The sequence below is a fragment of the Cynara cardunculus genome, unplaced genomic scaffold (assembly GCF_001531365.2).
Source record: "Cynara cardunculus var. scolymus isolate 2C unplaced genomic scaffold, CcrdV1 Un_Scaffold_4340, whole genome shotgun sequence".
Lineage (NCBI taxonomy): Eukaryota > Viridiplantae > Streptophyta > Magnoliopsida > Asterales > Asteraceae > Cynara > Cynara cardunculus.
Window position 1 is genome coordinate 4,147 of NW_020201847.1, and position 15,187 is coordinate 19,333.

The window sequence follows — 15,187 nt, forward strand, 5'->3', positions numbered from 1 at the left end:
AAAATGAGATGTTTATTCTCTAACTGGTTCTGTTTATCCGCAGTTAGTTACGTGAATTCAAACATGGAGCTTTAATAAGTTATACTTAAATATAATTTACTTGTAATCTTGAATTTTAAGTAATATGCATCAATATACAGTACCTCATGCATAAAAAAATGATTTTTAAAAGTTTTTATCAAATGCTTTTATAATATACTAGAAGAGTATTTGCATAATGCAACGAGACACATCTCATTTTTAATGTTTTATTTTATTATTTGTCTTTGTCGATGTTATAATACATTTTATGTGTTTTTAAAAAGCAATAATGATTTTATTTTTTAAATAAAATATAAACTTGAAGATATCATAAAAAATTAAAAAAATATATATCAATATTAATATCAAACCAATTATTTAAAAGTTCTCATTTTATATGTTATTTCTTAAATTTATATTTTTTAAGTTTAATAATGAAATAATTTATTTTTGGTTTAATAATATAACATTTTATAAAGATAATAATTAAGTATTATGTTAGAACTCAATGATTATCTTAATTTTATTTTAGATTTTTTATATTTAAAATTAGATGTTTATCCTATATTTGATTATGTTTATCTGCAGTTAGTTACACGAATTTAGATATAGAGCTTTAATAAGTTGTGCAAAATCTACTTATAATCTCGAGTTTTATGCAAAATTACTTGTAATCTTAAGTTTTAAGTAATATACATTAATAAATAATAGTTCACCCATACAAAAATGAATTTTAAGAGTTTTTACCAAATGTTTTGTAACACAGTATACTTAGTATAGATAATTGGCAGGGAGATTAAGGTAATTCGAACCATTTGATTCCTGTCGATGCATAAAAGTTCTTCGAGATCTAAACCATTCATGGTGATGTTGTATTAACAACCGTCCTGCTGCCATCGCCATTTCTGTTTTCTTGGAATTTATGCCGCTGTTCGTCACTCTATCCCCTTTCTTATTCTTCAACAATTTTCCTTGCTAAGAAACCCAATTCATTTCCATAAATTTTAATTCAGCTGAAATTGATTGTGGGGATCGGAGGAAAATAAATAATGTTGGCGAAAGCAGATCCTTCTCAGAAACTGTATACGCGCATGCGATTATGGGAAACTCCTGATCAATACGTTGTGGAGCCTAGTGATGGTTCTTCTGGATCTTGTTTGGCAATCAGTCGTGCCGATGGCACCATGACTCTCCTTGGTTTGTTCTCAATTCGACTCATTTCTCTTCGGTTTAAAATTTCTTGACTTCTATTTAGATATGCTACTATACGAGACTATAATAAACGCATCTTACCTTAATTGTTATAAGCCACGAGATTTGATTTGATCACCCTACCTCTGCGGTAGTTTTAAGTATGGATGCCAAAAGACCATATGCACTTTGTAATCTATGTTACGAGTTCATGTACAATGTTCTAATATGTTAGATTGGAATTGTTTTCCATCATTTCCATTGAAAAATTGCCACAATTTTCATTTTGGGATGCCTCTTAGAGTTCCAGCATTTCTTCTTCTGAAAAATGTTAAAACTAAAACAACTAATATGCCAATTGTCATTGTTAAACAGATTGATGGTCATCGAAGGGAATTTAGTCATATAACTACATGTATAGTCAAATGCTGCATTTTGTTGACATGTAGATCTAGAATTGAAGTAGGAGGTAGTATTTGAAGTCTAGGAGCTCGGACAATGTTGTAACATTTGTAGTTACTTTTTCTGCTACCCATGTGATTTTTGTTACAAACTTCGATTTTAGTAGAAGCTGGTGGTGCTGGTTGGTCTTATTACTGCTACAATAGTTTATATATTTAAATCTTAGCTGATGGATTTGTTACTGTTTCATTTTGTGTAGATGAAATTCCAAGCTCTGGCGGCCGCACTCCAAAAATTCAGACCATTTTTGGTGTTGTTGGGATATTAAAGCTTTTGGCAGGTCAGATGATGAAAATATTAGTAACTTGTAGATCTGTGTAGTGGCATACTTGCTTTTGGATGTTGTTTGTAATGCCTATGCATACAACATTCATGACTCTATCATGCCATATGCTTGATCAAGAATACACAGGATCTACGTGATTCACTGACTTCAAATTCGAACCATAGCATGTTTAAGAACAATCAGAGCTTTTCCTTATTAGTTTTTGAGTTGAAAATTATCTTAGTTATGTGGCATAGATGCTTAAATGGGTATATAGATTAGCGGAACATGTAGTCCGCTCCAACAAGACTTGTATAATTTAGCTGGGTAAAGTATAACATTGACTGTCCATATCTTTCCAGTGGGTCATAACTATTTTAGGAAACTACAAACAATTTTTTTCCTTCTGATTTCGAAACATTAAGTCTTGGCCTGTTTTAGTTTGTCGAGAATAAAGGTTGATTCTCTTTTAGGCATCTCAAGTTGCATATTCGTTCAGAAATTCAATTATGATCAGAAAAAAGAGATGTAGGAATTGGATTTATTGGCCTTCAGTAATTTAGAGAAGGAAACGAGGAAAACCAATCTTTTAGATGCAACGATATAAGGAGAACCCACGAACTCCGACTTCTCAAACAAGGGTTCATTTGCAGATTGAAAAGCAAGTACCATCTTTCCACTTATGGTTTCAGCTTGCACTTCATCCTCAGCTATGAATACTTTCGTAACAAGTGGTTAAGAACAATTGGAGTTCTCACTTCTTGATTTCATAAAGTGTTAGATACGTTCTCTATGAGAAGTCAGAGAATGGAGATCCACACACCGTTTGAAATTTTTTGGGCGATAAACGGTGTACGAAGGTTAACTTGACATATGATAAAAAGAAGATCTGTTGCTTTTCTCATAAACAATAAACAAGTAATCAAGGACTATGAACCAATGCCATCAACATTTGGATAAAAGTTGAGATGCTTCAGTTACTTAACTGACATTCTTGCATGCACTTCTTTGAATCCAAATTGTTTGACAAAAGTTATTACTGAAAATGATAAGAAACCGATTCAATGACATTTTGAGGAACTAATGTCTAGTTTTTGGAAGATACTAATCAAAGTATGACCATTAGAGTTAACTGGTTCTAAGGGTTGGATGCCTTTCATACATGCATACCCAAGTTTATGTACATATCTGCTTTCCTTCTGTTTTTTGGAAAAGCAGAATATTGATTGACAAACCAAAAAGAAGAGGAAAAGGAATCTAAGAACTGATATTATGCAGATGCTATTTTAGTTGTAATGCTTCATTCATTGACTTTCCAACTGCTTTTCTCTGTCTCCAGGATCATATCTATTCGTTATAACTGAACGAGATTGTGCTGGATCTTACTTGGGTCATCCCATTTTCAAAGTTTCAAAACTGAAAGTCTTTCCCTGTGATTATTCCTTGAAAAACTCTCCCGAGGAACAGGTGAAACTAGTGGAGGTTGCTGCTTTTATTTTTGGTTTTTTTTACCGGTTACAGTATATGTAATATGTTACAATCCATTTCTGGCAGAAAAAGATGGAGTCCGAGTTTTCTGCCATGTTAAAAGTTGCAGAGAAGACTCCTGGCCTCTACTTTTCATATGATGTTAACATAACTTTAAGGTCCATCTCTTTCTCTAAATTATAAAGTGATAATTTTTGCACCGAGAACTGATAGTCTTTATTGTGAGCTCTGTTGTTCCTCGTTTGGTGTTTTATGTTCCCTTTGTCTCCAACTCTCCATCCATATCAAAATGTTCTTTAGTGTGCATATTTGGATATTAGTTTTCATATTACATGAAGTGAGTACTTCATTAATATTGAAATATGGTTTTGGCATAAAAGATACTGGAAAACTGCTGGGTGCAAACAAGCATATCATATACATACCTTCATTTTCTCTTCCATAAATAGAAAAAGACAAAAGAAACTAATTGATGTAAAACAAAAATGGCATAAGCTTCCTTGAGTAGCATTTCACATATTGTTTTCTTTGTTTTTGAGTTTTAATTGGATTAAATACAAAACCATAGAAAAACAATGTTCCATACGATGTTAAGAAAACATAATTGGTTGATAAAATTCTGTAAATGTAAGATATAGATTGCATTTTATATCATGTTAACATAATTGTTTTGTACATTATAATTAGTTTTACGGAAAGGACTTGTAAAAAAGACAAGGATGGTAAACCTTTTTCGTGCCATTTTTATCTTTCAGTGCACAACGGTTGAATGAATTGGGTGATGATTCGAGGCTTCTTCCTCTTTGGAGGCAGGCAAGTTTTGTCTTCAAATGAAAATCTTTGATGTTCTTTAATTTTATCTATGCTAAAGTTAATCTCTTAAGTCTGCATGTATAAAAAATGGTGGTTTCTGGCATATAAAACGCCAGTTCAGCTTTCTCATACACTCTCCTCACCTTTGGTGAGGTTTGAACCCCTGACCTCCTGGGAGGCCGAAGGTCCGGCTTACTGCTAGACCAAAGTCCCTTTGATTGTTTATATATTTGTAATAAACTTGTAATTTCCTTGCGACAGGCAGAACCTCGGTTCCTTTGGAACAACTATATGTTGGAAGTCCTCATTGATAACAAGGTTAGTTTTCACTAAATTTGGGACATAGCTAAATCAATTGCTTCACTTTTCAGAAAAACTGACTTCCTGAATTTACCATCATCACCTTGCAGCTTGACCAGTACATGCTTCCTGTTATCCAAGGCTGTATCCTTTTATCAATGTGGCATGTGATATCATATCAGTTGTCACTGCATCAGCATTCGCATGAGTGGTCAGTGTTTTGTCTGTGTGTGTGTGAGAGAGAAAGAGGAGTGTGGCTGCAGAGGTGGATCCAGAATTTTTTTTAAGTGATGGCACAAAATAATTACTGTAGAATAAAATAAAATATAATTACAAAATAAATTCTTTATAGTAGCAAATTGCAATATAAAACACTAAGAAATCATTGTAAGTCAATGATTTACAATCAGGGGTTTTATGTTTCAGCATTAAGACTCAAATTTAAGTTTCGATATGCTATTGTAGCCTCTTAAATTTCTGGCAACAATGCCCAGTGGTAGCACAAAACAAATCACAGTGTTGCACCTTTAAGGGTCGTAAAATGTTTTACACTATGACAAAGTATATTAGTGGTATCCTGTCTGTGCCACCACTTGGTTACAAGTAGATCCGCCCATGAGTGTGAGTTTGTATGTCGTGACTGCTGCAGTTTTTTCTTCTCTCAACTCTGTTTGCTTTTCAAACTTTCCTGATGAGGAATATTGCTTCTATAATAAAAGTTCTTGTTTGTCCTCAACTTATGACCAGCTTTTCAGAACTTCCAATCAGCTATCGGGAAAGATATAATAGACGTCACGCTGATTGCACGGAGGTGCACTAGGAGAACTGGTATGTTTCTGAACACTGGCAGGAGATCAAAGTTTCTCCTTGTAAGACATTTGGATAGAGAATTCAGCACATCATAAGATAGATATTATCCCCTTCTTTCAAGAAAAGATAGGTTAGGAGGAGCAGTATCGGGAAAACACAAACACGAGTAGGTCTTCTTATGTAATTGTGAAAAGCAATGAAAAGATCAGCATCTCTGCTTTCTGGAGCAGATAGTTCCTGTGACAATATGTTATCAGATGAATGTTTGCAGACTTGACAAAATAAATGCCAAACCACTTCTAGGCACCCAGCCATCTTTGACAAACTACAATGGCCTGATTAATCTACTGCTTTCAAGCATGCTACTATATCTACTTTGAATAAGTTTTAGTTCTTGAGCATTTGACAATTATGATATCCACTCATTGAGGAGCTATTCTTTCATAAAGTTGCTTATGCTATGGAAATTTTGTATGGAAGTTGTTTTTGGATTTTTGCTTACATGTCATGTTCTTCTAGGTAGACATGTTGTCCTTTTTTCTCCCTTTCATAACATTTTGGGGCACATTGCAACAAATAGCAACATACTTTCACTTGACTTTTCAAAATTGATTGTTTTAGGTTATTTTGATCAAAAAATCTGTAAAATGTTGGCGTTGGCATGGCTGAATGGTTTTTATAATGATTTTCAGAAGTTGGATGATTTTAGTATCAATTATAAAGGACCAAATTAAAAAAACAAAGTGAAAGTGCATTGCTATTTATTTCAAGTTGCCTTTTCTTTTTCATATGTAATTTCACGTTCCCTTCTTATATATGTCAAGTTCTTTGTTGTATCCTGTCACCCATGGTATATTATTGTAAGATATGCCTCTAGTTTCATCAAGTGGCTTAGCAGTGGTGTAATTGTGGTCTTAGCTTATCCGGTGCACTGAGCTTCTTATTCATTTATTAAATTAGGAGAATAGATGTATAGGATCACCTGCCTGTTTTGGCTAACCGTAAGCTGTAAATCTGTGCAGGGACTCGGATGTGGAGAAGAGGAGCTGATTCTGATGGCTACGTAGCAAATTTCGTCGAAAGTGAACAAATTGTACACTTGAATGGGCATACTGCATCATTTGTGCAGGTATACTTCCATATACCTATGTTTTTCATCCTATTGTATGTATCCTTGATGTTTAAACAGTGTTCACCTCTTGTATAAGCCGGTACATGCATTAAACAACCTAAGACCTTCCTATCTGAACTAAAGTTTTAATACTGCATCGAAAAATAAGGCCCATGTATGACATTAAGTGCAAAATGGGTTGCATCTGTTAAAGTTAAGTTAGACATGATTAGTTATGTTAGTTAGCATATGACAGTTAAGTTAGTTATTGTGGGATAATGATGTCGGTTATTTAAAGGGTGTGTCGGTTGGATTAGGGGATGTGTCGATTGGCTTAAAGGGTACAACACTTGGCTGTCCATTTATGTATTTGTCAATCTATTGTATGAAAAAAAATTAACAGAAAATAAAGAAAGTATTTGTGATTAATTTACCTGTGTCAAAATCTCCAACATTGTGGTATCAGAGCCCAGAAGATGGCCTCGAGTTCGAACACTCTGTTACATCCACAACTTCCTAAATTGAATGGGAAGAATTATCATCACTGGAGTATACAAATGAGGGTCCTCTTCAAATCACAAGAACTATGGGATATTGTAGAGCAAGGCTTCAATGAACCAGAAGAAACAGATGAACTCTCACAAGAACAGAAAGATAATTTAAGGGATTTAAGAAAGAAAGACAAGAAGGCTCTCTACACCATATATCAGGTTGTGGACGAAATTATCTTGGAGAGAATATCCTACACGTTTTCTTCCAAAGATGCATGGGATACTCTATACAGAACCTATCGAGGGGAAGACAAGGTAAAGGTTGTAAGATTGCAAACCCTTAGGTGTGAATTTGATGGTCTCAAAATGAAAGATGCAGAAACGATAGAAGAATTTTACAGCAGGGTTATCCTTCTGTTGAATCAACTTAGATTGAATGGTGAAGTCATAGAGGACACGAGGGTAATTGAGAAAATTCTTAGAAGTCTAACCAGAAAATTTGAATACGTTGTGGTGGCCATTGAAGAATCCAAAGACCTTTCAACGTTATCTCTTGAAAGTCTAATTGGAACACTCCAGTCTCACGAATTAAGGATGAGGCAATTCGATACCACCCCATACGAACAAGCCTTTCAATTACAATCTTCAAGCAATCAAGACAAAAACAGAACCTACGGAAAGAATTAGCAAAGAAATTTCCAAGGGAAATACAAGAACAAACAAGACAATCTAGTACAGTGTTTTCATTGTAAAAAATTTGGCCATATAGCCAAGTTTTGCAGAAAAAGAATAGCAGAAGAGAGGGACAACAATTTTATCAATATGGAAGAAGAAGATGAAGCCATATTCATGATACTCGGTACTCAGGAGATCTCTGTCAACAACAATTGGTATATTGACAGTGGTTGCAACAACCACATGTCAGGGAACAAAGATATCTTTGTTCACATAGATGAAATCAGAAAAGAGAAGTAAGGACGGGTGATGACAGAAAATTAAATGTATGTGGAATAGGAGACATCTTGGTGGATACAAAGAATGGACAGAAGAAAATAACAAGTGCATATTATGTGACAGGCCTGAAGCATAATCTGCTTAGTGTAGGACAACTTGTACAAAAAGGCTTTGACTTACACTTTAAAGATGGAGCATGTGAATGGAAGGATCAGAATGGGAAGCCTATGGGAAAAATTAACATGACGGGAAACAAAATGTTTCCTTTAAACTTTACAGAAGATGGTTTGTTTTCTTTCAATTTGTCTACAAAGGATCACTCCATGCTATGGCATCACAGATTTGGTCACACAAATATTGGATATCTGAGTTATATGCAGAGACATAATTTGGTAAAAGGAATGCCAAATTTGAACAAGCTTAAGGACATATGTGAAGGATGCATGATGGGAAAATAGAAAATGGAACCATTTCCCCAAGAAAGAGCAACAAAGCCCTTGGACTTAATTCACACAGATGTGCGTGGACCAATGAAGACTGTATCTATTGGTGTAGAAACTATGGGTGTACTTCTTAAAGGAGAAATCAAAAGTTTTTGAAGTCTTCAAAAACTTTGAGAACTATAATGAAAAGCAAAGTGGTCATAAAATTAAAACCCTTAGATCAGATGGTGGAGGAGAATACAACTCCACTCACTTTGTTAATTTTCTGAAAGAAAATGGGATCCATCATCAGATGACCACTAGATACACACCTCAGCAAAATGGTGTCGTAGAAAGGTTAAATAGAACTATTATTGAGAAAGCAAGAAGTATGCTTAAGAGCAAACACTTAGACAACTCCTTCTGGGTAGAGGCAGTGGCCTGTGCATGCTACTTGATGAATATAACCACCACAAAAGGCCTTTCTGACATGACACCACAAGAAGCTTGGGCTGGATTTAAATCTACAGTGGGTCACCTTAGAACTTTTGGGTGTTTAGCATACTCACTTATCCCTGAATAGAAGAGAAGCAAGTTAGATGAAAAGTCTGAGAAAACCATATTCATTGGCTATAGTAACAAGTCCAAGGCTTACAAATGATACAACCCTATCACTAAGAAGACCATAGTAAGCAGGGATATTGTGTTTGAGGAAGGAAAAGAGTTGAATGACTCATCAAGTTTTTAAAACAAAGAGTCATACAATCCACAAATTATATCAGTTGAAGAGAGGCAGGAAGATGCTCAACAGAATCAAAGTGACCATGATCCTAACACCCAGTTAGACTCTCCTACAACACCCACAACTCCTCAAACCTCTGAAAACTCAAAATCTCAAGCAGAAACCACTGAGAGTCCACCTAGGAGGGGGTATAGAAGTCTTGTGGATATATATGGTGATCCAAGAAGCTTAGAATTCAATGAGAATACAGATTTTGTTCTCTTTTCTGATGCTGATCCAGTATCATTTGAAGAGGCTTGGCATGAAAAAAGGTGGAGAGATGCTATGGATTCTGAAATAGAGGCCATAACAAGGAATGACACCTGGGAACTAGTGAATCTTCCAAATGGTTGTAAGTCAATTGGGGTTAAGTGGGTGTATAAGACTAAGCTAAATGAGGAAGGTGAAATTGACAGATTCAAGGCAAGGTTAGTTGTAAAGGGCTACAAGCAGAAACATGGATTAGACTATTAGGAAGTCTTTGCCCCAGTTATCAGAATGAAGACAGTAAGATTGGTATTGGCTTTGGCTGCACACAACAAATGGAAGGTACATCAAATGGATGTAAAATCAGCTTTCCTCAATGGTTTTCTGGAAGAGGATGTATACATAGACCAGCCTGAGGGATACATAAAGAAAGGGGAGGAACACAAAGTGTGTCACTTCAAAAAGGCACTGTACGGATTGAAGCAAGCCCCAAGGGCTTGGTACAGCAGAATTGAGAATTACTTCTTAACACATGGTTTCACAAAATGCCCTCAAGAACATACTCTCTTCACTCAAAAACAGCAAGGTATGATTCTGATAGTTTGTATATATGTTGATGATCTAGTGTTTACTGGAAACTCATATGAATTGATAGAAGATTTTAAAGAAAGCATGAAGAAGGAGTTTGACATGACTGATATGGGCTTCCTTCATTACTTCCTGGGAATTGAAGTAAAACAGAATGAAGATGGGATCAGAATTCTCCAACAAAGGTATGCTCAAAACTTAGTAAACAAGTTTAATATGGGAAAGTCCAAACCTGCTGTTACTCCTATGGACTCTGGAATCAAATCATCAAAAGACAGCAGGGAAGAAAGCGTGGATGGGAGCCTGTTCAGAAGCCTAATTGGCAACCTCATGTACTTGACTGCCACAAGACCTGACTTGGTGTTTTCAGTAAGCATCTAAAGTAGGTTCATGGAATCTCCTAAGGTAAGTCATTGGGAAGCTGGTAAGAGGATCCTAAGATATGTAAATGGCACTCTAAACCGTGGAATTCTCTACTCATATACAAAATATTTCAGATTAATAGGTTTTAGTGACAGTGATTTTGGAGGGAATCTTGATGATGGAAGAAGCATAGGAGGCTACATTTTTATTTGGGATCTGTGGCTGTTTCTTGGCAATCAAAGAAACAAGGTGTAGTTGCTCTATCCTCTGCTGAGGCAGAGTACATGTCCCTCTCTATTACTGGGTGTCAAGCCATTTGGTTAAGGGGTATTCTACAAGAATTGGATCATACTCAGTCTGGCCCCACTACCATTTTCTGTGACAACAAGTCTGCCGCCGCTTTGTCAAAGAATCCAGTGTTTCATGGGAAAAGCAAACACATCAGGATCAAGTTTCATTTTATCAGGGAATTAGTGTCAAACGAGGAGGTCAAGATTGAACTCTGTGGAACTAAAGACCAACTTGCAGATTGCTTTACTAAGGCCCTCCAGCTTGGAAATTTCAACAATATGAAGCAGCGTTTGAAGGTTTATCCATGTCTAACTTAAGGGGGAATGTTAGAATTAAGTTAGACATGATTAGTTATGTTAGTTAGCATATGACAGTTAAGTTAGTTATTGTGGGATAATTATGTCGGTTATGTAAAGGGTGTGTCGGTTGGATTAGGGGCTGTGTCGATTGGCTTAAAGGGTACAACCCTTGGCTGTCCATTTATGTATTTGTCAATCTATTGTATGAAAAAGAATTGACAGAAAATAAAGAAAGTATTTGTGATTAATTTACCTGTGTCAAAATCTCCAACAGCGTTTAATTCAAACTCTAATAACAAACATATCTGCTATGTATATATGTGTTATACATTGAAGAGGATCCTTAATAGCCTCATATGAATGACGATATTGTTTTTGTTGAATCACATAATTACAAATATTACTGTTTATATTTTTTGTTTTGTAGGTCCGTGGATCAATTCCATTTCTCTGGGAACAAATTGTCGATCTGACATATAAGCCTAGGTTTGAGATTGTGAAACCAGAGGAAGCAGTGAGTATATTATGCATATAAATCTTTTTGCACTAATTACAGTACACTTGATTTGCCTCTATTTCTAACATCCTTCATTTCATATGATTTCTGCAGCCTCGAGTTGCTGAGAGGCATTTTCTGGATTTAAGGAAGAAATATGGAAATGTTTTAGCTGTTGATCTTGTCAATAAGGTATATAATTTCTCTGTCATGATGGATTTGGTGCTTCTAATGCTTGAATATCAGGTTAACCTAGCTTTAACGTTTTTTAAGCATGGTGGCGAGGGGCGCTTGAGCGAAAAATTCGCGTCTGCAGTACAGAATATTCTTAGTGATGATGTGAGGTAGAATCTTTTTTCATATTTGCAGTCTGAATCATATGTGGGTCTATATATTCTATGCTATATGCTAAATCTGCCGACCTTTGTAGATACGTGCATTTCGACTTTCATCGCATCTGTGGACATATACATTTTGAGCGCCTATCCATCCTTTATGACCAAATAGAGGATTTCCTGGTTAAAAATAGGTACGTTTTATTTGTATAAATTATTAGTAATCTTCTTAGGGTCCTATGTTCTTCGAAATGTAATGTTTTTAAGGAAAAAAAATTCCAGATCCAGATATTTGTTGTTTCGATGATTGTACTGGGTGGCCAAACTTGAAATTTACACGATCATGTAGTGATGGAAGTTATTCTATCCAATATAGGGTGTTGCATAATTATGTGAATTATTCGTTAGATTAGGAGTTGCTCAAGTGATTCTACTATTCACGTTTTTCTAAGGGTAGTTTATGGGAATTTGGAGTAGACACTTACAGACTTTTTCCTATGCAAGAAGGCAATTTCAAATAATATGACCATAGCTACTTATCCTTTGAGGATCTCTGTGCCCAAACCTAAACGATTCACACACAATCAGAGTCAGGGATGGCCAGAACTTGTGAGCATGGTGCAACACCTCCAGGTGACTCGGATCTTGAAAGTTGCAAATAGAATACAAACAACTCTTATCTTGCAGACTTAGCAACCATATGGTAGCACCAATGCCATATGGTTTCAACGTCTTAAGCAATCAGGTGTGATGATCAACGACTGTATTTTAGAATTTACTCATCTTACTTTCGAAAACTGTAACATGATGACGCGGTAGGAAGTGCGGAAGGATCGACAAGCATCTAAACCTTTGTGATATACACCAAAAGAAATGGGATGGAATTGCAAATGTAATCGACTGATTAATGGGGAAAATCAGTTGAGTTAGGTTTCTGGCTTTTGATAAGCCAGTCTCTCCACAGATTCACGTTCAAACAGAATGCCTCTCTACCAGTCCTCACACTCTTATTTATACTATCCCTGTGCATTACCTATTTGTACCTCTTAAGCAGTAACTACTTGTACTACTATTAGTATAGAGTATAACAGATTGTGGAGAATTACCGATGTAAAATTCAGAGAATAATCTCAAAGCAAGAACTTCATTAAATAATCAAAATCTGCCTAATAACATGAACTAAAAAGGTTTATAAAACAAATAAAGGATATCTAAAATATTTATGAAACTTATAGATGAACTTAAAAGTAATAACAATAAATAAAAAGGAAATCGTTGTTGCTGAAAGACGCTGTGGGTAGTCGAGATGGGGCCGCATGGAAAACACAGGCGACTAGCCGCGTGGTAGGTCGCGGGGGTCAAACAGTGAGTTAGGCGGGAGGGGCCACGGTCCAAGTCGCGGGAAAGGCCGTGGGAGCTTCTGTTTCAGATTCCAGTGATGCACGTGACTTCTCAGGCGACTTGGGTCGTGGAGAAGGTCGCGGGGTCCTATGTTTGGACTTTTTCCCTGTTCTGATTCGTTCTTGTATCAGTCCGTAAATCAATGTGGCTCCTTCATGGACCATCTTCAATCTCTGACCCATATTAAGATTAAGAGGCAAGGGGTGCAAGACTTCCTCTTCTGTAACCTAAGATAAACCATGATGCCTGAGCATGCTGTGAGAAAGGTAGGAGTGAGAAATAGTACAAGTCTCGTCTCGACACGAGTAACTAAACCTAGGATGGAGGCTATATGACGTGATCCCTTCCCTGTAACTGCCTTGTGTACGAGGAGCCACATTGATTTAGGGACTGATAGAAGAAGAAAAAAACGTTTCCTTCCCATGGTTGCTACGTTCCACGGGGAGGAACATTCTCCAAAACAGAACAAAATTCACCATAAATTGGTGCAATCTTTCTTTGCACCATCAATTCCTAACATGAAAAATTCAAGACAAAGGATCTCATGTTCTTGAAGCTCAGTAAGCTTTGGATTAAACAAACGGCATCCCACAAGTTCATCACGAAGGAAATTTGGCTAGCATGGGGTTACCCTCACAGATGTTAGCATCATAAAAGGAGTGCCTGTTTGAGTTGAACAATGGAAGGATTCCTCTCGATGACTATAAAATAGTCTTAGCTGGAGTTCTTTGACAAGACAAACGCGGCTCCTTACCATTCAGAAAATCCTTGTGACATCAAGTAAAATGGGGCTATAATCATGGTAACTACATGGAGTCAAACACAATCTCCTCGATACAATTCTATGATGGAGGAGCAAGACCATCCCAAAACAGATCATAGCGAGGGCTCTACAAACACACATGTGGAGTGTAGTGGGCCGTCTAAGAAGCATTCTCCAAGAGGCACATGGCCATCGTAAAATTCTCAAGGAAAGTATAATGTTCCTTGAGATGTTTTAGGGTTCCTGTCTATCATGCACCTCTAGGACTACTTTCATATTCAAATTAAGTCTTAAATATTTGAAGTGGACCCTCCAAACATCATGAAACTAGAATGCCCCTAATTTTAGAGAATTCTTGTTAATATAATAATCCTTCTAGAGGTTCTGACGCCTATAAGTCAGAAGCTCTAGTGTCAAACATAAGAACATACCAGCTCTCTCCGTCACATTAGGGACTGATATATTGTCACGACATGGTTTTAAGGCTTAAATTTTGAGAACGCTCTTGTATTAATGACTTGCACATCGTACAGAAAAATCTATACATTGTTTTAATTCAGATAATTTCAACTTGGGAAAGGGAGAAATGTGATAAGTAAACACATAGAGAACTATGATCGCTCCAATGAATAACCAGAGGAAGAAAGAAGAGGAACCAAAACGGAAAGAAAAAAGAAAATAGAAAATCAGTGAGGAACAAGAAACGATTTATCGATGAGATGAGGGACATGTTCAACTCATGCATTCAAGAAAAAATTGTTACTCTGGTTCTAGTATGTCTAATTCTGATCGTCTTCAGTTTTGTTCAATTTGGTTTTTCAATATTGTTTTACCATAAAAGGTAAATTTTGTCCATTTCAAGACCCTTCTTTGGGTTAGATTTCTTCCGATGATGATGCCCTAAGATGTCATTCAAGGTGACTGGACGCTGTGCTAATTGGCCAAGGCCTGGATGCCAAGTTGTCTTCATGGCATGATTTTAGCCAGTCCTGTAAATGAATATTCTGTCATTCAAAATACAAAAAGTCAATGTGTAACACCCCCATTCCGAAGGAAGGGAGGTTACTTCAAAACGTAACGGAGCCGCTATATAAAACCTCCAAAATATAGTCTCCAATACCAAATAAAATCTTCCAATAACGAAATTGAATATAACTCTAAATAAGATATAAAGGTCTCCAAACAAACCATYTCCAAAATCCTTCAACAACCGAGAAAAATCCAAAAACAACCAAAGAAATCTAATCTAATAGCCAAAGAAAAAGATTCTAATAAGCGAAATAACATAGTTCTAAACCTCTCGAAACCTTGAAACCAAAATCCTGGTCTACTCTC

The 15,187-nt window shown here is 36.1% G+C and overlaps 1 protein-coding gene across 2 annotated transcripts in view; it reads left to right on the forward strand.

Moving 5' to 3' along the window:
• Positions 1-864: 864 nt before the first annotated feature.
• LOC112504003 (phosphoinositide phosphatase SAC7-like) overlaps positions 865-15,187 on the forward strand; it is a 19,581-nt gene continuing 5,258 nt past the window's right edge. The window contains exons 1-14 of one of the 2 annotated variants that reach the window (XM_025107966.1): positions 893-951; positions 1,035-1,218; positions 1,874-1,954; positions 3,279-3,406; positions 3,494-3,585; positions 4,183-4,240; positions 4,502-4,558; positions 4,651-4,684; positions 5,288-5,368; positions 6,373-6,479; positions 11,285-11,371; positions 11,468-11,545; positions 11,627-11,697; positions 11,784-11,882. In XM_025107966.1, the coding sequence (XP_024963734.1) occupies positions 1,071-1,218; positions 1,874-1,954; positions 3,279-3,406; positions 3,494-3,585; positions 4,183-4,240; positions 4,502-4,558; positions 4,651-4,684; positions 5,288-5,368; positions 6,373-6,479; positions 11,285-11,371; positions 11,468-11,545; positions 11,627-11,697; positions 11,784-11,882 (1,121 nt within the window). In that variant the 5' untranslated portion in view covers positions 893-951; positions 1,035-1,070. Of the gene's footprint in view, positions 1,219-1,873; positions 1,955-3,278; positions 3,407-3,493; positions 3,586-4,182; positions 4,241-4,501; positions 4,559-4,650; positions 4,685-5,287; positions 5,369-6,372; positions 6,480-11,284; positions 11,372-11,467; positions 11,546-11,626; positions 11,698-11,783; positions 11,883-15,187 lie in introns of both variants that reach the window. The other variant, XM_025107965.1, reaches the window with a different exon arrangement.